Consider the following 26,396-nt stretch of genomic DNA (forward strand, 5'->3'; position numbering starts at 1 on the left):
ATCATAAAGCTTTATTTAATAAATATAACCCCAAAATGTCAAAATACTTTATTCCATTCGTAGCCAATTAGAGAAAGAAAAAAGAAAAAGAGTTAGAAGGAGGTGTGTGAAGAGATCAAGTGAAAGGGTCAGGAGCGAGGAAGGAGGCTGGGGAAATGCAAGCAATAGAGAAATGAGAAAATAACAAAAGAAAGGGGAGGCCAGAGAGGGTTCTCGGAGCCTCGAGGCTCTGGAAGTACCACCTTGCACAAGTCACATCTCCTGGGGGCTTCCACTCCTTGGTAATGTTTGAAGATGCCTCCCAAATGGCCCCAGATTCCCCCAAATTGATACTCAGGGGAAATCAATCAGGGACTCCAGAAATTTGGAAGTCGTCTCAAAGCCAGGAAGGCTGTCTACTTTTTTTTTTTTTCCAATGACCATCAGGATTGGGTCGCCCCCTCCCCCGCCCCCCAAATAAAAAGGAATTTGGCCGCACAACGATAAGCTCTATCAGGGGATAATTTACCTTTTCTGAGTAGACTTTAAGATCCTCAAGGCCATCAATTTGTAACTAGGTCTTAACATCCATCTGTCACTCAAAGTTTTTTTTTTTTTAACTGAAACATTGGGTTCTGCTCTGATGCCTCCAAATCACATCTGAAAGAGAATTTACTTCATAGTTCATATTTTCCAAATCCGTGGGCCAAAAATGGGAGGTCAGATCTCGTTGTGGGGACCTCATGTGGTGAGAAGAATGGAGTCAAGAAATCAGTACAAAGGAAGGAGATTGGGGGGTAACGGGAGGCGCCCTGTGCCCTGGCACAGAGCAGAGGAGCCCAGACAAGGCTACAAAACATCGAGGCCTCTGAGGAAACGTCTGTGACTCAGCATGTGTCTGGACCCCGAGGAGGGGGACCTGGCCCCTCTCCTCTGACCTCAGAAAGGCTGGAGAAAACAACCCTAAGCACAGGAAGGTCCCAAGATAGGCGTGTTACAAAGAGTTTGTGGCAGTGTTGGGGGGCCCGCTGGAGACTCCCGGAAAGACTTGGTAGACACAGGCAGCAGGAGCCAAAGCTCATCTTGGGCTGACTCCTCACGCCATTTCTAGTCTCTGAAAGAACTAGGAACTCCTAAAAAGAAGTTTTTTTGTGTTTCTTTTTGTTTGCAGAAAAAAAGGCCCAAGACCTTGCAGAGCCTCCCTGAGGGCACTAAGGAGCAGCACAGCATGGAATCCAGTCAGAAAGCTCATTTCTCCAGTCTTTATTAAAGCTAGGTCCTCCTGCTGATGGCTCCTGGCCAGGGCAGAAGCAGCTGGGGCCCAGGGCAGCACCAAAGGTACGAACTCTGAGGGGTGTGCAAGGCGGGGAGGAGCACAGAGCCACACCCCAGCCATGTGGGGCTACGCTGCCTTGAACTTGGCCCCTGAGGTTCCTGTCCCACAAGGAGAGGAAAGAAAGTGAGGACAGGGAAGGCATCACCCAGCACTGCTAACGCCTCCAGGGACCCCTGCCCTCCTCAGCACCCACACCACCCCACCACCGCACCCAGCCAGGCGAATTCTTACCGCCACCATCCACGCCACGCCCCCTTCCCACCCACTGACTACTGCGCCTCCTACCCCGCCCCCAGCCCCAGCAGTCTGGCTGCTGGCTCTCCCAAGGCCATGTCTACACTAAAACAGAAGGAACTAGGTCTAAAAGGGAATGCGGTTGCTTCAAAATCTGTTTTCTGGCCCCACTCACTGGCCCACAAGGCATTCAGGGAGGGAAGGATCTCATGTGAGCCATATTTCAGCTGCCTGCCCAGTGCCTCCCAATGGCCCAACCCACAGGGCGGGGTGCCCGCCAGGCGCAGGATTTGCATAGCTGGGTGCCTGGCCTGTCATTGAGCCACAGGCTCAAGTCCACACCCCCGCAGGTGGACTTCCGCTGTACAGACTGCCCACCCTGTGACGTGGGATTCTAAACAGAAACACTGCTTGCTTCTAGTACAGAATAACAACAGAAGCAGCATTCAAGGGACCCATAGGCATCACAGGGCCCTAGCCCCGTAGGGATGTGAGAATTGATCCCGCTGCTAACCTGTCACTTTACAATTGGTCATTAAACTTAAATAAGCACTGGGCTTAGAGGACAGGGGCCCATGTGTCTGACTGCTCCAGGGGAGGTGGCGGCCCAGGAAGTTGAAGGCTGGGGCCATGGCCGTAGCAGCCAGCAAGGGGCCCCCAAGGATCTCTGAGTGTGCCACCTCCAGCTGCTTAGAGGTGAGAGTACCGAAGGACTCAAAGGGGGAGGCGGAGACCAAAACCGGCCGGGGCAGAATTAGTGCCTGGCTGATCTCGGTGCTCAAGTGGGGTGAGAGTGAGTGACCCTCCCCCCAGAATAAGGCTTCAAACTCCCTCAGGACCCTGGAACACCTGCAACCCGTCCGCCTGGGGCCACAAATTTGGTTTCTGGCTTTTTCTCCTCCTCCCAGATTCCTCAGGCCATACAAGAGATGGAAATAAATACCCACAGTAGACAGAATAACAGCTTTCCCAGTCGTATCTCTGTCCCCCCTCGGTAGGGAGGAACATCGTCCTCCGGAAACCCAGAAGGCTTCCCCTAGCCCTGCGCAGTCCTTAAAACTTCCCGGACACATTCAAATGACCACAAGGTCCCTGAAGTCCCTCACTGAGGAATGGGAAGAAGTCGTCAACCAAACCCACTGGAGGAGCCCGATGCTCTGCCCTCGACCACCCCACCCTCCCCTCGACGCAAGGGCTCCCCCTCCCTCGCTGTACAACCCACTTACAGACTAGACTCATCGGCCGCCGGTCCCCCAGGCCACCCAAATCGGAATCCGAGTGAAATAAATAACCTCGCCTGCCATCCCTACCGCGTGGGATGCAGCAGTCTCGGTGGGGGTGGCCGCCCCCTGCGCTCGCCTCCTCCGCGCGTGGCTCTCCTCTCCCCACGCGCCCCCTGCACGGCCGGACGAGCTCAGCGGCCCGGTTTCCCGGAGCCGGGCAGGAGGGGCACCCGAGGTTGGGGCGGGGGATGCAGTGCACGGGGGGCTGAGGGGAAGGCACCGCACCAGGACTGGGATCCTCAGCACCCCGAGGCCAGAGGAGCAAGGGGGCCGGCGGCCCGGCGGGCTGCGCCTCCGTCGGCCTCAGGCCATCACAGGATGCTCTCCTCGTAGGCGCCCGACGGTCCCGCGAAGGGGGCCGTGGGCTCAGAGCCAAAGCTCGTTCCGCCCGCGAACTCTAGCAGGGTGCTGCCGCGCTCCCCCGGCCCGCTGCCCGCGCCTGACGTCCCCTTGGCGGGGGCCTCGGTCTTGGACGCGGGGGCCGCCGGCGCGGAGCCGGGCGCGCCGGCCGCCCCGCGGTGCGTCTTCATGTGGGTGAGCAGGTGCGAGCTCTGCGAGAAGCGGCGGCCGCAGTTGGCGCAGGCGTAGGGCCGCTCGCCCGTGTGCGTGCGCTGGTGCGTGACGAGCACCGAGCGCTGCGAGAAGCGCTTGCCACACTCGGGGCACGGGAAGGGCCGCTCGCCGGTGTGACCGCGCCGGTGCTTGGCCAGGTTGGAGCGCTGCGCGAAGCCGCGGCCGCAGTCCGAGCAGCGGAAGGGCTTCTCGCCGGTGTGCGTGCGCCGGTGCCGCTTGAAGTCTGAGCTGTGGCCGAAGCCCTTGCCGCAGTCGGGGCAGCGGTGCGGCTTCTCCTCGGCGTGCGCCCACTGGTGCCGCGTCAGCGCCGCGCTCTGGCCGAAGCGCCGGCCGCACTCCCCGCACGCGTAGGGCCGCTCACCCGTGTGCGCGCGCCCGTGCGCCGTCAGGTGCGCGCGCCGACTGAAGCCCGCGCCGCACACGCCGCACACGAAGGGCTTCTCGCCCGTGTGGCCCCGCACGTGTGCCGCCAGGTGCGAGCCGCGGGCGAAGCGCGCGCCGCACTCGGGGCACGGGAAGGGCCGCTCGCCCGTGTGCGTGCGGCGGTGGCGCGCCAGGTGCGAGCCGTACACGAAGCTCTTGCCGCAGTCCGCGCAGCGGTGCGGCCGCTCGCCCGCGTGGTAGCGCTGGTGCTTGGCCAGCGCGGCGCGGCGCCCGAACGTCTTGCCGCAGTCGGAGCAGATCCACGGGCTCTCCTCCTCTGCCAGCGCGGCGGGCGCCGGCTCGCCCAGCAGTCCCCCGACGGCCGGCGCGAAGGCGCGAAGCCCGCCGCCGCCCCCGGCCCCTGGCCCGCCACCGCCGAAAGGGTCGCAGGCTAACCCCGCGCCCTCCACCAGGGCGAGCCGGCCCCCCAGGGGGACCGGCAGGGGACGCCCATCGGGCGGTAGCCGCTCCCCGAAGTCCGGAAGGCCCAGGATCGGGAAGCTGTCCGGGTGCAGCCAGGACTTGGGGTGCACGGGAAAGTGGAAGCCAAGTGGGTGCGAGGAAGGGCCTTCGCCCTCCCCCAGGCCGTTGCCCAGCTCGAGGAACCGTCTGTCCGGCTCGGGGTCCTCCTTGCTCCCGGGGGTGGGCCCCACTGCCGCCGCCGCCGCCACCTCCTCTCTAGCCTCGACCTCGGCCTCTCCGTCCGCCTCGCCGGCCTCGGTCTCCTCAGGCCCCTCTGGCCCGGCCTCGGCCTCTTCGGGCCCTGGCACGGGCACCGTGTCGCAGGGCTCCCGCCGAGGGCCGTCTCCGCTGGGCTCCGTGCAACCGCCGCCGCGCCGGTGGCGCTGGAAGTCGGCGCGCAGGCGGAAGGCCTGGCCGCAGTCGGGGCAGCAGTGCGGCCGGTCGGCCGTGTGCACCGCCTGGTGCCGCGCGAGCGCCGAGCTCTGGCTGAAGCTGCGGCCGCAGTGCGGGCACGGGTAGGGCCGCTCGCCTGTGTGTGTGCGCTGGTGCGTGACCAGGTAGGAGCGGCGCCCGAAGCCCGCACCGCAGAAGGCGCAGCGGTAGGGCCGCTCGCCCGTGTGGATGCGCCGGTGAGTGACCAGGTGTGACTTGTAGACGAAGCGCTTGCCGCAGTCCGGACACGGGAAGGGCTTCTCTCCCGTGTGCGTGCGCTGGTGGATGGCCAGGTGCGAGCGGTACACGAAGCCTTTACCGCACTCGTCGCAGCCGAAGGGCTTGACGGCCGCGTGGTAGCGCTGGTGCTTGGCCAGCCGGGACCGGTGCGGGAACACTTTGCCGCACACATCGCACGTGGTCTCGGGCCGCCCGGCCGGGGCAGCCACAGTGGCAGGGAACGCCCAGGGCGCCAGCAGGTTCGCGCCAGGCTCCCGGCCCTGCAGGAAGGGCTTCGCCTCTGGCCCCTCGGCCAGGACCCCGAGGCCCCCGGGGTCAGGACCCCATCCCTCCGGAGTCTGCGCTGAATCTGAGTCATCGGGGCCCCACGTCCCAGGAACGTCCCCCACGCCGTAGGCCGCTGACCAGAGCCCCGGAGGCTCGTTTTCTTCCTCCGCCACCTCCGCCAAGAAGTCTTCATCCTCCTCCTCCTCGTGGTCGTCCAGGTCGTCAGTCCAGAACCAGGCCCCTGAAGGTGACAAAGGAAGGCCCGAAGGGAGAAGTAAGAGGAGGCCAGGACAACCCCTTGCAGGCTCCTCCCTAGAGAAATCACACTTGGGCGGGACCCCAAGCTCCCCTGGCCTCCATCCCCAGTTTCTGGACAGGATGCCTCTCTGGTCCACAAGGACCCATTCCAGCATCCCTGGGGCAGTAGAGCCACTGCCTCCCTCAGTTAGGAGGAAGGCTGCAGACAGGAGAAATGTGCGGGCGGGTGTCCCTCTTAAGGGAGGCCAAGATTACTGCTCACTCTATCCTCCAATGGCACCAATTCACTAATCCCTCTGGCAGATCTCCAGGGCTTGCTGCCCTGCTGAGGAGCAGGAACACTACAAAACTGGTCACCTAAGCTCACAACAGCGGTCCTGTACCCAGGAAAAGAGAGACCCCTGAGCTGTTCTCCCCAAAACCCCTATGTCTTCCAGAGCATTCCAGCCCCGCCCTGCTCGGTCCAAGCCCAGCAAGTCTCCAGGGCCAGCACAGCCCCAAGGTCCTGCAGCTGAGGACCTGCCTTTGTAAGCACCTGGGCTTTGCTCAGCTTCCCTTCCCCTCGGAGTCCTTCTCCACCAGCCTCAGGCTGGCCAGCAGACGTGGGTCTCCTTCCGACTCTCGGAGCAGAACCTGACAAGGCTGCCTTGAGCCCAGGAGACCTGGAGGGGTTGTTGGGCCCTAGCTCCCTGCGCTCATCCACAGCCCAAGCTTCCCTGTAAGCCACCCCAAAGCCTGGCTTTTTCCGAGTGCCTGTGCATTCGGGAAACAGTCCCAAGCTGGTTAAGGTGAACTGCAAGCACTTTCCTATCCCAGAAGGCCAAGGACACCGCCCCCCACTCCGCCACCAAGGTCTTAACAGTTCTCCACCTCCTCCACCAAACTGACCTCTCCCTTCAGGGCAGAGTGTAGATACGGAGTTGGCCTGTAGGGTTTTCTAGTTTGGAAAATGGGGTGATGTGCTTGCCATCATACTCAGGAGGGAACTACTGTTTATGGGACAGGCACAAAGTCTCGTAAGGAAGAGAAGGGAGAACGCTGACCCACGGTGGCCCCAGGTGTTCCAAAGCACCTGTGTGCCCACTTTCTCATGCACACTCTGCCCCGTGTGTGTCCACAGTGGTCGCACACCGTGCTGCTGACCGCTCCAGAATACTAGCATCTGGAAGGTTTAAGCTCCGAGGGTGCAAAACCCCTCTCCTGCCCCACCTGGGTCCACCACGAAACTGTGGCCGGTGTCAGGCATCACCTGGCTAGATGAGCCTGAAGGACCGAGTCCCGCCCCCAGAGGCAGGTCGGGGCCCAGGAGGGCTGCCCAGCCTGGCTCAGCCCTCGCCCTGTATTCTGTATGGCACTATGCATGTACGATGACATGGTCACAAGGGAAAACAGCACAGCATGGGGGGAAATAAAGGCAGACACACAACTGTTCGGGCATGATTGCGGCTACGGAAAAAAAAACACGCGTCATTTAAAGGCATACAGAAACGGGTTATTTTATTTTTTTGTAATTGCATATTCAAGTTTTCTACAGTTATAATATTATACTGTTATAATAAAAATAAGCTTTAAAATAAGAGATGAAGTTTGCTGAACTACACTCAGTTTATCTCCAGCTGTCACCCAGGGCCACGAGTGGGTGACATGAAGTGGCTGGCCCCTGGCACAAGCACAGAAATGGCCCAGCTCCTCCCTGGGAAGCTCAGAGCACCCCCGTGAGACGAGAGGGTCCGGTGCAGGGACAGGCGGGTCAGCAAATATTCAGGTCAGCCGGGAATTCTTCCCAGGAGTCTCAGAAAGAATTTTAGCACAAGAATTTGTTAGTTTGAATTAGAGACTCGCCAAGGCAGAGGGAGTTCAAGCTGAGGAACAAGTTCACTGTCTTAGTGGGGTTAGTGTGTACCCCAAGGCCCAGCCCAGGGTCATCCCTGCTGGAGACAAAGTAGACACACAGGCCAAATGAGGGCCCGCCAACAGGCCACCTCAGCCACTCAGAACTGGGAAGGGTGGGCGAGGTCCCAGTGACTCACCCACAACACCTCTTCTTGGGGTCTAGGAGCAGCAGAAAGCCCCCCACACACTGGGAAAGGTGAGCCCTTACCCATCCACCTCAAGCCCCTGCAGAGGGGAGCAACACAGCTGGCACAGCCACTTGTCCAGGAGTGAGAAAACACTGAGCACATGCCAAGGTGGTGGGGAGCACGAGTGACACCCAATGTGAGGCAGTAAGGGCAGCTGTGTCCCTGGGCAGTCAGGGCCGGCTGCACCCCACGATCGCCGGGAAGAGCAGGGCCACTGGAGGGGGAGGCAGACAAAGACCAGCCTGCCCCAAGACTGGGTTCCATTCCCTTCTTTCTGTCACCAAAGTGGGTCAGGGTCTGGAGGTGGGACCCTGGAGTGGGGGTGTCCAATGGAAGGGTCTCTCGAGGTTCCCAGGGAGTTTGCTGGAATCCAAGTGAGCACTTACCAGGTCTGCTTGTGAGCCGAGAGCCAGGGCAGAGAATGCTTCTACAAGGTGGGTGAGGGGACATACTGTAACAGTGGCCCATAGGGTCAAACACAGTTGCTCCTTTCAGAACGCACAGGGACAGGGTAGAGAAGAGGACCCTGGGAAGTGGGAAGCTGCTGTCTCATCTCCCTGAGACATTTGCTCCCAAGGACTATGACCCTGGGTGATGATTAGCTAGGCTGAAACCAGTGCTCTGAGGCCCGATGACAATCCCAGGGCCTGAGCAGTAGCCTTGTCAGGAGAGCCCCCAAGGCACCTCCAGTAAATGCCCTACCAAGGCTCTAATCACAAGACCTCGGAGAAGATGAAAGCCCCCGAGCCACGCAGGGGGCTTTGACAGACACACGACATGACAGACACACAGACACACGACGTCCTGAGAACCGTGCCACCATTTTCTATGACTCGCACCCCCAAGCCACCTCTGCCCCTGTCAGCGAACCTGGAGGCCTGCCCCCAGGTCCACCCTCACCTGGGGCCCCTGGTGAGTCAGCTCCGACTAATAAACCCATCTCTGCTGTCAACACCAGCGCCAACTCTGCCATCCAGACCCAGAGACTCGAGGTGCATTTGCGGAGAGCCCCCCATCCCCCCAAGGGACAAGTTCCAAGGCGAGGATGTGGACAGGGTTGGCGTGCCCCAAGGTGCAGGTGGGCTCCTGCCTCAGGAGCTGCTGGCCAGCTGCCCTTCCTTCCCACTGAGCAGGAGTCTGGTAACCAGGCCTGTATTCAAGCGTGAGGGAGGCGGCAGCTCCGGACAGGGCCAGGTTTCTGTGCTGGGCTCTGTCCTCCGAGCATAGGGCCCGTCCCCCATCACTGGCTAGTGACCTCTCGCCTCAGTCTCCTCATCTGTACTGAGTATAATATCAAGGAAGAGCTACTAACAGGAGCCTGAGGCCCGGCTCTCCCTCACTTGGAAAGTTTCCTGGTTCCTTCTCTTTCTGCCTATACCATGCCCAGGGGGCGGAGGCAAGAAGGGACCCAAATGCCTTCTCCTGGCTCAGACAAAAAAGGGGGATTCAGGGACACCCAGGGCCCCCTCAGGGGTGTGGCAAAGGCAGGGAAGGTCCACGCTAGGGACTAATATTCCCCTGACCCCAGTTTTCCCTTGGCTGACAGCCCAGCCCAGGTGCTCAGCCCAGGTGCCCAGTCCAGGTGCCCAGCCCAGGTGCCCAGCCCAGGTGCTCACGGGCTGTGCGAGGTAAACACCACCTGCCGGCTGGGGCCGGGCCTGCACCGCACAGCCGCTCCTGACCTCCACCTCTCCAGAACCGCTGACGGTGCTCACCAACCCTGAGATTCCCCCACCTTGGTGTTAAATTTTCTGTCCCTCCTTTCCCGGGTCATCTTTAAGCAGGTGTAAGCCTGCATGCTGTATTTCTCTTCCGTCCTCCGCCCTCACACGACGGGGAGGAACAGCAGCCAAGGAGGAAGGGGATCAGCCGCCAGCCCCGCTGGGTGCCAGGCCCGCGCCAGGCACCGTGGAGACAGCACAGGGTAGACAATACCCAGTGCCAGCTCTTACAGAGGCGGCAGGCAGCAGCAGACAGGAAATGAGGAAGCAAACATCTAGGCAGGACCATTTCAGACAGTGCTGTTTGCTGTACATGCAGGGAACATCCTGGAGTAATGCCGGAGGGCATGTTCCTCAAGTCTGTGTGTTCAGGAACACATGACTCAGTGGGGGTCCTAACAGCGGAGCCAGCCACACAAAAGGCACTCCTGGCAGGGGAAACAGCAGGCACAAAGGCCCTGAGGCAGGCTTGAAGAGAAAGGTTGTCTGTGGGGCCGAGCCTGAAGAGCTAAGGGTGGAGATGAGCCTAGAGGGGCAGCGGCCTCAAGGCCACAGCAAGGCCCAGATGCTGTGCCAAGTTCATGGGGAATCCCCTAGAGGAAAAGGCAGAGGCAGCTCGGGAACACCTGTGGCCACAGGCCTGCTGGCCTCATGAAAGCCTGGGACAGGATAGAGAGAGGAAGGCAGAGTGACAAGGACTAATCAGGCACGGAGCCACTGGCACTCAGGTGTCAAGGACGCTGCAAGAGGGGACTGAGGTAGGAGAAGTCCCCTCAGGTTCAGGTTCACTCTGAAATGACCATCACAGAAGTGGAGCGATCAAGGGTACGGATGGACAAGCAGACAAGGTGAGGGCTGGAGAAGGAAGCTGAGGACGGGCAGCATTGACGTAAGCTCTGGCCACGGTCTCCTGGAGAGAACAGAAGGCGACGCAGGACCATCCTGGTCTTGGGAACAAGCGAGGGCAGGTGCAGAAGCAGCCAGGAAGGCAGCTGAGAAATCAGAGGCCAAGAGGGTCCACCTCAGAGAGCAGAAAGCCAACCCAACAAGGACACGAAGCCAGACCACCGGCCCCAGGTGGTGGTGGCAGCATCCTCAGGAGGTGTGACGTCAGCCGGCAGCCACGCTCCGGCCACGACCCTGCTGCAGTGCAGCTGTGGCCAGGAAATGGGGTCCCACCACCAACAGGGGACCTGGCGGGCGACTACACGGGGCTATGACAAACAGGGGCGAGGTGCTGCTATCCAAGCCAGGCGAGGAGAAAGGCACAGGAAGGGGGGCCGAGGAGAGCGCAGTGTGCAGGGCTCACGGCCTGCGGTGGAGGGGCCGAGCCCAGAGCCGGAAGGGCAGAGCAGGGGACTTTGGTCAGTACGGCAGACGGGATGGGGCTTCTGAGGGGGACAATCTGGCCAGAGTCCAAACCTTTTGGCCCAGTTCTTCAAAAAGCACAAGAGGAGTACACTGGTGTTTTGCCAGGCTACAGTCTAGAGATCCAGAAACTCTGTCGGGCCCAGGACCGCTAGCATCTGCCCCGTCCAGACCCAGCAATTCTCAATTCTCAACAGACTCGGCCACACGGAAATGAGTAACGGGGAGAAGACCTTTAGCAAACAGACTGCAGTCATCGTTAAGAAAGGCCTTAGACGGCGTGCCTGGGGGCTCCGTCAGTTAAGTGGCTTGCCCTTGATTTCAGCTGAGGTCACCGTCTCGGAGTCCTAGGATCAAGCCTGCATCAGGCAGGGGAGTGGGCTTGAGGATTCTCTCTCTCTCTCTCTTTCCCTCTCCCTGTGCCCCCGCCCTGTTCTTGCACGCACACTCTGTCTCTCTCAAATAAACAAATGAACAAATACATAGATATTGAAAGAAAAAAAAGGCCTCAGATGGGTTTGCCCTACCTGAGCTGACCCCCGCAGACAGGGATGTATCTAAAACTATGCCCAGGGCCTGCACCGACCTCGGGCTTGCCAGGTAGCAAGTGGGAGGCCATGCAGCCCTACTACATCAACAAGGCAAGGGGAAGACAGGGAGGCACTGGCCCAGTTAGCCAGCCTCCTCAGGGTGCTGCTGACCCCACCCAGGTGCACAGGTCACATTGTGGGGACCGCCCACACCGGAACCTGCAAATGCCTATACTCCACGACCCTCCAAGAAGCGCAGAGAATGGGGGCACACCTATTAACATGATGAGAGACTGGCAAAGACAGGCCCGTGGCCCCTTTATCTGCAGGTGGCTTTTCTGAGCTCTGCCCATAAGCAGGGCCCACCTCCCACTGAGACCCCTTGAGAAACATCCCCTCTGTCCCAGACTCGTCCCGGAAGCAGCTGCCATGGTCTCGCCAGCCAGAGCCCACCCAAGTCCGAAGCCCAGGAACGATTCCCAGAGAGGTCCCCACAGCACATGGAGAGCCAGGACGGGAAGGCTGTCCAGCGACACCACGGCAAGCGAGCCCTGGGGCTGGGCCCGGCTTTCAAAGTCAGCGTCCTCAGCTGCGAGGTCAGCTGGCTGCCTGTGCCCTGCTACCGCACAGGCTTGTCGCCAGGATACAGAGTAAACGGGAAAACACTTCGAAGAGTCCACTTGCAGGCACAGTAACATGGTCTGTGTTTCTCTGTGTTTTTATTTTAAAACACGTCCATGAGCTACTCTGAGTCTATCCAGGTCCGTGATTGGCAAGAGCCAGCAGAGGGGGACGTCACTCAAGCCCCCAGGCAGACACACCCTCCACAATCTCTCCCACACACTGAGCCCGACTCACAGACCTCATGAGGCACTGCCACAGAAGCAACAGTCCCACATCCTCTGCTTGGAAATCATGGATTTCAGTCCAACACTTCATTCTCCATGTGAGCAAAGAGAAGCTCAGAGGCTTAGAGAAACACCCAGAACCACATCGGCGGTCCCCAGGGAAATTTGCCACCCTTGAACACACCCTGAACCCTTCCCTCCAAAATCTCCTTTCTGGAAGGGGCAAAGCTGCGCACCCAGGCCGAGGCCTGTCCCCCAGACCCTCTGCTCAGAGACAGCCCAGTGGGTGCAGAAGCGACAGGACCAGTTCAAGTGTGGGAACCAGAAAGGCGGGTTTCTCTCAGCCAGAGTCTACCCAGCTCCTGCAACTTACTTTCTCTGAGCCAAACACTCAACAAATGGCCTCACTTACAAAACACAAAAAACAATCAGAGGCTCCAAGGCAGGGACAGGGACATTTTCCAAGGCTCCTAAGAGAAACCTGTAGGTCCTCTAAGGATTCGCCAACCTTGGACTTCCATGGGCTAGAATGGGCCCATGGACCCATTCCATGGGCCACAAAGGCAGAGGTTAGCCCATGGCGGCCTCCCTGTCTCCACGTGGCCCACTCCACATCCTGGACCACCAGCACCAAGGCCACGGCACAGGGCTAAGATCAAGGCCAAAGTCTGGCAAAGCTCTGAGGAGCTGTGTCAGCAGAAACCCCACGAGATTCCATCTCCCACTCACCTGTGTAGACGCCAGTGACAATGTCTCCTTCCTCAGGACGGGGGCTATCTGGGACCCAGGGTTCCTCCCCTTGCTCCAGCCGGAAGATCAGATCCGGCTTGGGGATTGGGTATCCTGGCCGGGAGAAAAACAGCCGGCGGCTGCAGGGCTGCGCTGGGCAGGCCCCCCTCGCCCCACACGGTGCCATCCCCGCCGCGCCAACCGGCTCCTCACTCTCCCTTCCCTCTTCTCCATCCTTCCTGGACCAGCCCTCCCGGCTCCCAGCCTCCCCCCTGGGAAATCCCACATTCACAAGTCTAGACTTTTGCCCTGGTACCCGCAGCCGCCCTGCTGAGCCCCTCCACACGCTTCCATCTCCTCCAGCACCTGACTCCTCACCCTGGAGGCCTCTGGGGAGCAGACGGCGGAGACCGGAGCCGGATGGGCGGCTCCCACAACACATCCACCGGCTCGCGGCACTGCTGGACCACAGTGGAGACCCCGCGCCCTAGCACTTCCCCAAAAGGCAGGCTGGCTCCAGGACCCCCTTCTCCTAGACCCTGCGGCTTCAGAAGCCACTCTCTCAAACGGCTAGGCTGTCGGCACCCATCATACCGAAAGCCTCCCTGCTTACCCAAGGACACCAAGATCCCATAGTTTTCCTGCATGACGTCCTTGTAAAGGTCCCGCTGGTCTGCGTCCAGCCTTTCCCATTCCTCCAGGGAGAAGTACACAGCCACATCTTCAAAGGTCACCAGCCCCTGGAAAACAGCCCTGGCTGCTGCCCTAAGCTGCCCGAGGTGGTGGGGAGGGGGGAGCCCCGAGAAGGCGAGCAACAGGAAGTCTCTTGAAGAAGAGGTGACTGTGGTCCTGCAACACAGAGCTCATGGGGACACAGCCCGACATCCCGTCACTGACGGGCGACCAAGCCTGGCAGCGGGCCTGAAAGGCAAGGACCCCATTTCCACTCAGAGATTAGGAGCCCAGGCTCCGAGAGGGCAAATGCTCAGCATGTGGGGAGCGGAGCCACGACTCACACTAAGGTCAGAAAACAAGTAAGCTTAAGTCCATGCCCGTGCAGGGAGGCTGTGTCCTCCCCCCCTTACTGTCCAGCTGAAGACAGTGGTCACATCAGCAATGTGAGGGCCCATGCCTGGGTGCACGAGCGGCATCGACTCAACCGACCACGGGCCCTGGCGTCCAGTCTGACTGGGCTCGGCAGGAAACCCGGGCCTGGATGGGTGACAGGCCCTCCAGGTATGGGGTCATGGCGCAGCCAAGGGAGGGGCAGTCAACGTTCTCAGGACGTGATGGCCTGGGAAGGGTCAGATCCCAGGAAAGTGGAACCATGTCCCATGGGCTTGGGGCTAGAGACCCCCAGTCGCTTCTTGCTACCCCGTCCCTGCTCACAGCCTGAATTAGCCCTGAGGACCACAGAGCCTCTGCTTTGCCCACAGGGATCTCGGGAACACCAGGCGCCGAGATTCCCCCCTTCCCCCCCGCCCCACCCCAAGCAAACCCCGCCTGGTTAACTGAGCTCCAGAGACAGCAGCTCACCTGAGATCCAGCTGTCAAGGAATCGTCATCCTCTTCCTCCTCCTCCTCTTCCTCCTCCTCCTCCTCCTCCTCCTCCAAGTCCTCATCCCTAGGTGTGGCTGGAAGCCGGGTGGCCTGCCACGCTGAGGGGAGGATCTCTTAGGGGCCTGCCTCCACCATCAGGCCTCGCTGCCACCGTCCCCTTTGCCCGGGCAGCAAGCAGGGTCGGGAGCTCCTGGCTCCTCCGTTTCAGAACTTGGGCGATGGTGGCCCCGCCTGCCCTCCCCTGCTGCCTCCTCCCCCAGGAGCTGCTTCCTTTTTCTTACCCTTTTCCTGCAGAACTGAGGACTTGGCATCACCGCCACGGCCAAGGCGCTCCTGGGTCCCCGAGGTCAGACTCCGCTCCTCGGCCACCACCTCCTCCACGTCCTCGTCCTCCTCCAGCTCCACCTCCACCTGGTCCACGGGCCCGGCCCGCCCCCCCTCTTCTTCCCCCCGCACCTTCTCGCCCTCCCCTTCTTCCACGACGATCTCCTCCTCCTCCTCCTCCTCTATCTCCACCTCTTCCCCCTTTTCTTCTTCCTCTTCCTCCTCCTGAGCAGGACCCCATTCCAGCCCATCCTCCGCCTTCGCCAGCTGCGCGGCTGGTGCGTCTGGAGTTGAGCGCAGGGCTGCCATCTTCCCCGGAGGAGAGCCTCAGCTCGGCCTGAAACACAGACGGGCGGTGGTGACCAGGTGCCCACCGCACACTCACGTGCGACGCTCGAGCCTTGCCGCGTCCCGCGGGAGGCGGGCTTCAGCGCCCCCACTCGACAGTAACGCCGCCAAGGCTGAGAGACGGCCGAGGCTCTTTCCATAATCTCACACGGCACAACTGGGACATTCTGTACCCAGAGAAAGTAACCACAGAGTCCCTCTCCGTGACCCCATTATGCGGTCTCAGGTCTTCCTTGTCAGCAGTTATGTGCTGGATATGAACCGCCGCGCTTTCTTGCAGTAAATCAGGGATTTAGCCCGGGTCTTTATCCTCAGGGGCCATGAAAACAGGGAGTCCAGGCAACACGGCCGAGAGTGGCCCACATTTGGCTGAAAGAGCTGAGCGCAGCCTGGGAGGTACGGCCCACCTCACATACAGGGGAAAATGCTCGCCCAGCTCTCAGCACCCACGCTGTGCCAGCAGGGGTGAGGGAGGAGAGGCCTGTGCACGGGCAGGTGTGTAATGAGACCGGTGGTCTTATTCGCCACTGCTGGGAAGGCCAGCAGGTCAGGCTCCTCCTGCCAGAAGCAGCACACCAGAGGTGCTGAGTGTGGGTCACCTTCTGTGTCTCCCTTGCCCCTCACTCCGCCCAGAGCATCTGGAGATAGTTCAACCGATCACGGAGATCTGGTTCATCGCTGGACCAGCGACGAGGATCTAAAACACCCTGTGACATCTCTTCAAGTTTAAGGATCAGAAAATCACAGGACAGAACCACCAGTGCCCCAGTGGCTTACAAGGTCCTACTCATGCCACCGTCACAGCTGGGTCAGCCCAGGTGCTGGGCAGAGACATAGCCATGCAGCCGCATGGCCCAGAGCCAAGGACTGTGGACCTGATGGACAGGAGGCTACAGGCCCAGGGGCCACTCCTCCCTCCCAGGTGAACGCCCTTTACCAGGAGGCCCAAGACCAGAACAGGGTCACAGTTTTAACCAGTCCAAGGCTCCTTTTTGGGTGAACAGTTCCAAGCTGCTGCTTTAAATCCATACTTTAAAAGCTAGGAACTTGGAGCATTCATGAAGGCCTCCCAGAGACAACGTCCAGGTCCAGCGGCTGAACTGCATGGGCACCTAGATGCCACCTCTGTCCCACCCCTCATGCTCCCCTCTAGCTGACCGAATTGCGAATTCACAGTCACGGAACTCGGTGTCACAGGTGAAGAGCTATGCCTAGGTGGGCTGCCCCAGCCTCTCCCCAAAACCTACGGTTCTTGGCCTCCATAACTCTTTGGCCATGTGAAGACATGGAGTATAGAAACACACGTGCCAAGCGCTACTCTAGCCACCTCCAGGAAGACGCAGCTGCCCTACCCAGCGCTCAGGGCACTGAGAATGCTCAGCAAGGTTTCCTAACCGCCACCCACCTCAGAATCCAGCGGAGGGCTTTCCTCACCCAGGCCTCAGGCTACAAATCCAGGCTGAACCCAGACGCCACACCAAGCCCAGCTGAGCTGTCTCCTGCCTGGCCACCCTCCAGAGCAGACTCCCACAGCAGGTCTGCTGTATCCAAGGACCCAGTCGCAACAGAAGAAAACCCCAGGGCTTTGGAATAAAGTGGCCCGGTGCTTGGTCCCAGCTCTGGACCTTTGCCCATCCTAGTCCCTTTCCCTGGAACTTGCTTCCCCTCTTCTTCTCTGATCCTCTGTGGGGAGCCTCCTGGACCCCGGTTTCACCCAGTTCCCTGAACTCTATCCACACGGCACCTCATTTTTATATATTCAAGGAACTGCCTCCTTACCACCTGTCTCCCCAAACACACAGTCAAGTGCAGGAAGACGGAAGTTCCCTTTGCTCATCCCAGAATCCCCCCATGTCAGACACAGAGTTAACGCTCAAATACTTATTAAGGAAGTGAGTCTAAAGTCTGTAATCAACGTGAAGCACATGAGATCTTAAAAATTCAGGGGCGCCTGGCTGGCTTAGTGAGTAGAGCATGCGACTCTTGATCTCTGGGTCATGAGTTCAAGCCCCGCACTGGGCGTAGAACTCACTAGAACAAAACAAAACACCTCAGTATTCTGGCCCCACTGCCACATTCCAGAATAAACTGATCACTCTTCAGGGTCCTTCCAAACAGAACCCATGCCAGAAGCACTGAGAGTCTCTGCCTTCAAAGAGGCTGGGGCCTGAAGTCCCTGCTCCCCAAAAATGCATGTGCTGGTGACCAGAGAAGGGAAAGTCTCAGCAGCTATGGGAGTTCGGCAGTCACCCTGCAGACAGAACTGTGACCTAGCACAGCCAGACACCTCACATACCCCAACCTGAAATCCAGAACAGAATCATTCTGGAAAACAGACTTCAGTCACTCAGGCACCAGATGCTTTCTGCCTCCCCATATGGCTGGGTGCTGGGCACACTCCCCCAGACCCACACGCTTTCCTTTCTTCTCTTCCCAGCCTGTCAGCCCACTGACACTCACTCTGCCTCCTTCCAGCCATCTGATTCTGGGTCAGAAGTCACAGACGGTCAGGTAAGCAGCCTCATCAACATAAGCCCCCACATCATCCCAGTCCTTTATTTTCCCGGGGGCCCCCATCCTAGAATACAGTACTACGGGTGCTTTACAGCTGAGGATAACGAGACACCCTCCACGGAGGGAAGGGAGGACCACACGAACAGAAAAAAAAAGTTTGGGAACTGTTAGAAACTCTCCACAAAAGTCCCAAATTCAAGGAACCTACGTAGAGAAGGAGGAGAAATGTGTGGGTGCACATATATCTAGGCCTGGTCCCTCCCACACCCGTTATTCAAGGCCCTCCAGGTTTTTGTCTCCTCCAAGAAGCCTTCCCTCCTTGACTACTACAATCCTCACTGTGAGTCCATGGATCAGGCTGCCCTACCCTCCAGGATTTACTCCCGGATTTGCAGCTGGATGCGTGGGGCCATCCCAGCTCCCCCAGGCCGGCCCCTCACCATGCTGACTAGCTCCCCACATCTGCCAACACTTGTTGAGTCAAACTAAGTACCAAGGTCTCCCCACACAGGTGCAGCCAGGGGCCTGAACCTCCTGCACACCTCCCCTTCTTCCTACCCACGGAGTCCTCTACCGAAGGCCCGCCCCCTTCCCACTTATGTGGCCACATGGCGCAGCCCAGACCCTGCCCTACCCCGGGGATGGGTTCCCCTACGGGACTACCAGCAATAGAAGACAGCGCAGGAGCCCACCGGAGCTTCCACTGGCAGAGACCGAGGACCCAGACGAGGCCCCCAAGGTCACTGAGCAAGCTCATGGGGGCCCCCAGCCAAGCATTTCCATCTCTCCAGGGGGCAAGCTATCTGGCTTGGGTCTTCCCCAGAGGCGGTGGTGGTGACAGCCCCTTCTGGATGGGTGTGTCCCCGGGGGCGGCCACGGCCCAACCCCCGCCCCTAGGGCCTAGCCGGCGGCGGGCACCTCCCGAGGACTCGCGCGTGTCCTCCCCAGCCTGCTCCGAGCCGCCGGCCTCCGCCCGCCCCGGGGGGTCGGAGCCCGCCCCCTTCGCGCGGTCTGGGGCGGGGGGTCCGCGGCCCGCCTCCGCCGTGGGCGCGGTCCCCCGAATGCCCGGCCAGCGCGCCGCTCCGGCCCCGCCAGGCCCAGGCCGGGCCCCGCCAGCCCCGCGGCCTCCCGCGCCGGCGTGGAGAGGCGGTCCGACCCGGCCCCGCGCCCCGCGCCTGGCCACCCGCACCTGCCGCCCACTCACCGCGCGCGCGCGCCGGGCCGGCCGAGCCGCCGCCGGACGCCGGGGCCGGGCCGGGCCTGCGCGCCCCGCGCTACACAAAGTGACGGCCCCGGAGCTGCGCGGCGGCGGCGCGTGGGCACCGGAAGTGCCTCCGCCGGGCCCCGCCCCGCCCGCGCCCACGGGGGGCCACTTCCGGTCACGCGGGGTCGAGCGCGGCTCCCGGAGGGGGCGTGCGTGAAGGGCAAGGAAACGCCCCTGGTGCGAGGGAGGGGGCTCCTGGTCCGGGATTCCGGCCCCACCTCTGGGGACCCTGGTACCCCACTCCTGGGAACTCCAGGGTCCTCTGCCCGGACCCAAGACCTCCACTCCTCCCCTGGGAACCCCAGCGCCCCCTTCTCTGACCTGAGATCCCGACTTCAGCCTGGACACCCAGCCCCGCCTGCCCGGACCCCAAAACTCCGACTCCTCCCCCTGAGAACCCCAGAGCTCCCTGCTCTGACCCGAAACCCTGACTCCACCCCTGGACACCCTCCGCCCCCGCTCTGAGACCTGGGTCCTCCTTTGAAGATCCCGGCGACCCCTACCCCAACCCCTGGACACCCCAACTCCGTCCTCCCCCTTGATTCTCCCCATGAGATCCCTTGGCTCTGAGCCTAACCCCTTCCCAAGCCCAGTCGAAATTCCTAATTCAACCAACGTGCAGGGAGTGCGGACCGAGTGCTCGACCAGAGACAGACCCAAGCCCCAGCGTTGGGTCGCTCTCCAGGTCCTGAGACCGTGGAGGTAGGCGATGACCTGTGGAGAGGCCTCGCGGTGGCTCTATCCAGTCCGCGGGCCATGACACCGGACAGGGACGAGGGCGACCCCTTGCAGGCGATGAGCAAGTGCGACCGCAGCAGGAGGGGCCGGTGTCCACTGCTCACCCGCCCTGCTTGCGGGACCACCAGTGCGTGCGGGACCAACGCTGCTAAATGAGAGCGTTTTACCCAGCAGCGATGGCGATGAAGACTGAGAGGCAGTGGGCCGGGGCAGCCGAATGAACGCAATAGGGTCTCCGACTGGAGCTTCCCCTGGAGCGACCCGTATCAGGATGAGGCGGAGGACCAGCCTCTGGGAAGGGAAGGGTCCTCCAAGCAGAGGGAGGCACGAGTGATCTGTGACTGCAGGAGCTGTGAGGAGGTGAGGTCGCCAGACTGAGAGTCCACCTGCAGTCCTCCCCTGAACCTGCCAGCATCCACCTCCAGGCAGCCCGCTGGGTGTGACAGTGTGCTCTTGCCCTTGCAGAAGTCTGGGCCTTCTTTCAGCCTGCTTGCAAGCCCCAGTCAGCAGTGGTGGTGCCCTGCTCCTTCCCAAGCTCCCGCCCCACAGGCATCATTGTTCTTAAGTTTTCCGTGGCACCACCCGGCCTTGGACCTTCAGGACAGAGCAGCGACCTGGCTGGGCTCAGGCCAGGTTCAGACCTGCCTGAAATAACAGCTTCTCCCCTCCCCAGACCTCAGCCCCTGATCTTCTCAGGCCTCCGCACAGGACTCAAACCTGTGTCCTGCATAGGGATGCGGCAGCCACTGTCCCCCGGTTCCCTCCCCCAAGCCTCGCCTTCTCCCGCCCAGAGCACCAGCAGCCCACCCTCCGGCTGAAACTAACTTTTCACGGTGATTGTCTTTGGCTTCTCGTATTTTAAAAATGTTTTAAACGCTTAAAAATTGAGGGTCTCCAGTCATGATCCCAGGGTCGTAGGATCAAGCCCCGTATCGGGCTCTCTGCTCAGTGGGGAGCCTGCTTCCCCCCTCTCTCTGCCTGCCTCTCTGCCTGCTTGTAATCTCTGTCAAATAAATAAATAAAATCTTTTTTTAAAAAAATTGAGGGTCTCCTGTAAAAAGATGGAAAAAAACGGAAGTTCTGCCCACACGAAGGCCATGGTTTCCAGGGCACCTGTTAGGGGGCCCTGAGAGGCGACTAGCACCCCCTGCAGTTGAGGCTGGGGTTTGCTGCTCTCTGTGCCCACTTCCACATGGCACCTCCTCTCTGGTCCTTTGAACTCTAGACCCCCAGCATAGACCCTTCCCCACCCTCCTTCCCCAGGTAGTCCCAACGAGAGGGTGTGAGTGGAAGAGAGCTAGCGGGAGCAGTGGAGCCCAGGTAAAGGGGAACAACAGGGACAGAGGCCTCGAGACTGGAACCGGGCCCTGAAATGGGCGGGGGGTGGGGGTGGCAAGGAAGGACGTCATCCAGCCTGGGGAGAGCAGAAGTGCAGACGGGGTCCCCCCCAGTGGGAGCTGCGACCCTGGCGAGGGGTGAGAATACCCCAGCCCTGTCCTCCCCACCTTTCCTGGCAGCCCATTGGCTGAATCTGCTTGTTCTGTGGAGGGCAAGGGGCCCCGGGGCTGCGATCACAGTCCAGTGCCCAAAGCCGGGTGGAGAACGTACGGGCCAGGGCGGCGGCTGGACAGAACCAGCCCCTCATCAGGCAGGGATCCTGCTTCTCCTCAGAACTCCTCCTGGCCTGTCCCCGCTGGATACCTAAACCAGACTTGATTTCTTCCCCTCCCTTCTCTGAGGAGATCTCCGAGTCATGAAGCCCCCCAGACTCTCGCCACTCAGCAGGCTCTGCCTCCATCCCGCTCTGTCCCCCAGAGGCTGAGCAGGGAGACTGCCTCCCCTAGGCCTCTCTGTGTTGTCCCCTCTGTGAGCCTCTACTCCCTCTGGCCCTATGACAGGCAAAGTCCCCCAAAGCTTGTCCAGGACACCCACGTGGTGCGCTGCACAAAGGCCCCAGATTCTGCTGCCCAGTCGGCATGTCCAAGGTCAGTTAGGCTTGGGACACTCCGGTAAGATAATCTCCTCCCCTGCCCCACACCTGTGACTTCAGAAGCAAGGCGTGCTGGGGTAGACCGCCTGCTATTCTGTGGGAATCAAGCCACTTGATAGGAGCCTTTGTATCTTTGCTTATTTTATAGTTAAATCAATATAATTCCCACTCTTACGACCTCACCTGGCCCGGTTCCTTCTGTGTCAGCTCTCCACTGGGTCCGGATTGGGTGCTTCGGGTGTGGGACTTGCCATCCACCTCTGACTAGCCAAGCCCCTGCAGACGACCCTCCCCTGGGCCCCAGGTCATCTTTGGGCCTGCTCCAAGCAGCGCTAGGCTGTCCCAAATGGCTGGGTCATGCCAGGGACTCTCATGTCCTCAAGTCACTGGGCCTTGATGCTCCCAGCCATCGAAGCCCAGGGCTGCCAGGACTGGCACGGGCTGCCCAACACCTATAGGCACGGAACCTGAACATTGCCATAGGGGCGGGCTCCTGCCAGGTGGACCTCGCTTCCCAGGGGCCTTGGAGAGCCAGAGACCCAGGTTCCAGCCTTGACTCCCCACCTCCCTCTCCTTCACCCCATCATGCAGCGATGTTCCCACAAGCTCTGGGTAGCTCCATTGCTTGGGTTTCCTTGGGTCTCACAGTCACAGCCAAGACCCAGCCATTGGCCTTCCTGCAGATTCTCAGGTCCTCAGTGGTACCCCCACTCCTTCTGAGGCCAGCAGCCTTATCCCAGCTTTTCCTTTGGATGGCCCATGTTCCCTCGCACAGCTGTACCTCCGCTGAGTGCAGGGCCCGTTCTCATGCCAGGGGTTCTCTGAAGAGCTCAGACCCTGCTGTCTAGGTGGTGGGGAGGGCGAGGAGACAGAACCTTCACTTGGGTCTCTGGCTCAGGGCTGCATACTGAGCCATGAAAGCCAACGGGAGGTGCCAGGGTGGACTGGGGAGAGAGATTAGCAGGAGTGGAGACCAGCACAAGCAAGCTGGAGCCCCGATTCCACTAGGGTGCTGGCCCCACCCTCCCAGAGATGCTGCTTTGGGCATTGACCTTGGGGATCTCAGAACTGCAGTGGCAGTGACAGCGAACCCTCAGATAGCAATTATAGATGCAGACAAGGTGTTGGGATTCCATATTAGGGGTTATTGGAACCGAGAGGAGTTTGGTGCCATTTTTGCTTCTGAGCCAGAAGGAGAGCGCAGAGAGGTGGCCGGCAGTATGTCCCGGGGTAAGGCCTGCACAGGCCTGTGCACCCTGAGAAAGCAGGAAGCAACAGGAGCAACAGAGACCCAGACTGGACGTTTCCACTCAGTCCAGCCAGGGACTGACCTGTCAGTCGGCAGCTTTCACCCTGGAGCGCACTGGGAAGGGCCAGGTGGAGGAGAGCTGGGCAGAGGGGAAGCGGCGACTTCTCCCAGACACAGGGGCTAGCCCTGGCTTGAGCTCCTCCTGCACCATGCTACCTGGATGGGTCTGGGGAGGACAGCAGTAAGGGACATAGAGCCCCCAGGGGCAGAGGAGCATGGGTCCCAACAAGGAGGTGGGGCCTGTGAGCCATGGGCCAGGTGGCATTTCAGCCAAGACTGAAAGAGAGCCAAAACCTGGGTCCTTATTCAGCAGAAGGCTCAAGGGAGCTCTCTGAGGTCCCTTCTATAAGGGCATCAGTGCTGTCAGAAAGGGCTCCAACCTATGACCTGGTGGCCCCCCAAAGGGCCCCCCCTCCTAATGCCATCACACTGAGCATTAGGTTTTAACATAGGAAAGGGGTAAGTTGGAGGGGGGGGGGACACACAAATATCTAGTCCACGCCACAAGGTGACAGGGTCACATAGTAACTGATGGCCGGAATTCCAATCCCCAAGTCCTCCCTGGAGGGACATTGCTATTTCCTAAAAGATACCAAGCTGACTCAAGTAGAGATGGGAATTTTTACTTTCTAGGGGGAACTCGATCACTCTGGGAACAGTCCCTGGTTCTCCAATCTTGGACACTGTGAAGGACTCTGCCCATTTTCCTTCCAGAGGGAGCCCCTCCCCACCTCGGCCCCCCAACCCCAGAAGCCATGCCTGCCCAGTCTTCCGTAGGAGTCCATCCAGACCTCCCGCCAAGGCCATGCAGGGCAGGTGGAGGGCAGAAAGGGGGGAGCAGGCAGAGATGATATAGGTTTCCCCTCAACAGGGGCAGAGGGTTGAATCCATGCCCCTGCAATGGCAGGGGTGGGGTCTAGACTGTAGACAGATGGTTGTGGGGGGGAGGCGTGTTGTGACAAAGACCATTTCCCGAACCAGACTTTTAGCCTGGGCCTCACCTCAATTAGGCCCTGACTTCCAGCTTCCATGTCTGTCTGCATCACCCACTTTTAACAAAAATCCTGTCAAGTTGGTTTAGCCAGAATTCCCACCCTTGGTATCTGATCACCCTCCGTATCTGGTCGTGGTTCTCGGCCCCATCCCCTCCACCTCGCCCCCCCTGTCAACCCTTCGGCCACTGTGAGGTCTGATTGCTCTGGCTTGCCCTCAGCAAGAATCCTGTTTTACTAGAGTCTCCCCCTACCCCTCATGTTTCTCCCATCTTAGTAAATGTCCATCCACCAACTTCCCCCTACCTTGCTCCTTGTGAAAAGATTCCTGTGAATCTTCTTTTGTCCTTGCTGAATCCAAATTCTCTTCTGAGGTCTCTTTCCCCATTGCATTAGGGCCTGAGTAAAATCTGTTTTTGCTGCCTTAACTACCCTGTGGCTCTGGTTCTTTTGAGTGGTTGCACTTCTGTCATCCCCCCCCATGCTGGGAACGTGGGGCTGGGTGGGGACTTTGGTCTGCACCCCTCTGTGCTGGGCTCCTTGCCGGTCCATGGCATGAGAGCCTAGGAAAAGCCCAGGAGGGCTTCCTGCAAGAGGAGAGAGTTGAGTAACTCCTAAGAGCTGAATGGGAGTGAGCTCTGCCCGGACCAGGGGCCAGTCCCTGAAGGTGGTAGCATCATTCCCCTGGAAGGCCAAGCAGGAACTGGGCAGAAGACTCCTCTGGGAAACTCAATCTCACGACTACATCTTTACAGGTCCCAAAACTGTTACATATCTATAACAAGGATATGGAATGTGTATTAATGCAGAAGTCTATGCTTTGGGGTACCATTTGGATTTCTTACATCCTTTTTTTTTTTTTAAAGGTGTTTTTAAACTAGCTCTCCAGGTGGATTTGGGAAATCTGTCGAGATTGAGTTCAGCAACGAGCACCAGGAAAGCCCAGTGAAGCAACGGTTGATACAAACTAAGGTGTTACTGTCCTCAGGTGAGAGACATCCCGATGGGGGTGGTCCCGGGCTGCTCTAGCAGCTGCCCAATGTCATGGACAGCCTCCCCTCATCCCCTCTCCCACCTCAGCCGGTTCCTTCCCTCCCCTGTCCTGACTGAGTCTCTCAGCAACCCCATAAGCCAGGTTGCTGGAGCAAGAGGCAGAAATCACCAGGGCTCAGATTAAATGGGCTTGTTCAAATTTGATTTGTGTTTATATATGTATTTATTGCGCCATTGTTTCTTTACTTATTCCTAAAACAGATGAATAAGTTGAGAGTAAATTGGGAGGGTAAGTCAATCTTATGACCAGAGATTGTAGGGTCTGGCAGAATGTGGTAGGAAGGAGCCTAAAAGATGGGGGGGGTAGTCAAAGAGAACCTGAAAAGCCTTTTATTCTTAGGTAAGGAATTCAGATTTTCTCCTACAGGTCATGTGGGACAGAGATAGTTTAAGGGGTTACTGGGAAGGATTCTCAGTAACACCCAGTTGTTACCTTGTTGCCTTTCCTGTCTTCCTGTCACTTCTCCCTTCTCCTCCGCATCCTCTGATACTGTCCAGGAGAAGGTCTCTCTGCAGTGCTGCTGGTCTCCAACACCTCTCCCATATTCGCTCATCAGCCTTTAGACAAAGACAGGGCAAGCCTTGAATTCGGAGCTTCCACCAGACAACTGGGTCTCGCTGTATTTTAACCACATCGTTTTGTTTCCACTGCATTTATTTTTACAGCTGACTTCTATCTTTTTGGGTGGGGGAAGGGGCAGAGGGTGAGAGAAAATTCCAAGCAGCCTCCATGCCCAGTTCAGAGCCCGATGTGGGGCTGGATACTACAACCCCTCGATCTGGGCTGGGACAGTGATTTCATTTTAATTAACTTTTGACATAAGTGAACTCCACCACTTTAAAGGCTAGATCATAAGAAGCCTTACAGATCCCAAGCCCAGGTCTCTTGGGACCCAGACTCTACTGAGAGATACACACTTCACAGAGAGATTATGTGGAGCTGCTCCGGGGGACAGCCCCACTGAGCTCCCAGCTGACCACCAGTATCAACTACCAGCCTCATGATGAACCCATGTCCCACCCCACCGAACCATCAGATGACATCACATGGAGCAGAAGAACCTCCCGGCTGAGCCCAGGCGACTGCAAAGACATGAGAAATAATAAAGCACATGCTGTTTTTAGTCACCGTTGCACAACAATCATTAGCAGAAGCAGAGGGCATTAGATAAAGCAGGAGACATCTAGAAGGACTCCTGGGCTTGGGTCTTCATGTCCCCAGATAGATGGTGCTGCCAGCCACTGAAAGGAGGAATCAAGAGATGCAGGCTTGGCTGGGAATTAAGAGCTCTGTGTGGTCTTCCTGAGCTTTAGATTTTTGTAACACCCCAGTCTGGGAGACCAACAACTCCTCAGGTCCTAGAGAGAAGCCTGGGTGGAGGCTGGGGACCCTACCAGATCCTACCTGCAGGGGAGGCTCCTAAGGGCATAACTATGCCCTTCTACCATCTGGGGTGCTCACGATTCATTTCTACAATGTCTACATTTTTTAGCATTGGAATAGTAGGAAGCCTTATCTTGGAAAATCCAACCAGAAGAA

General features: G+C 59.2%; 1 protein-coding gene across 1 annotated transcript; it reads right to left on the reverse strand.

Annotated features, from left to right (window-relative positions):
* Positions 1 to 358: 358 nt before the first annotated feature.
* ZNF316 (zinc finger protein 316) lies at positions 359 to 18,855 on the reverse strand. The gene is made up of 6 exons (XM_032326928.1): positions 18,715 to 18,855; positions 14,606 to 14,985; positions 14,301 to 14,422; positions 13,378 to 13,504; positions 12,765 to 12,878; positions 359 to 5,470 (listed from the first exon to the last, which is right to left on the reverse strand). The coding sequence occupies exons 2-6, from the start codon at positions 14,955 to 14,957 to the stop codon at positions 3,144 to 3,146; spliced, it is 3,042 nt and encodes a 1,013-aa protein (XP_032182819.1). The 5' UTR covers positions 14,958 to 14,985; positions 18,715 to 18,855; the 3' UTR covers positions 359 to 3,143.
* Between the last annotated feature and the right edge of the window lie 7,541 nt (positions 18,856 to 26,396).

Source organism: Mustela erminea, chromosome 20 (assembly GCF_009829155.1).
Source record: "Mustela erminea isolate mMusErm1 chromosome 20, mMusErm1.Pri, whole genome shotgun sequence".
Lineage (NCBI taxonomy): Eukaryota > Metazoa > Chordata > Mammalia > Carnivora > Mustelidae > Mustela > Mustela erminea.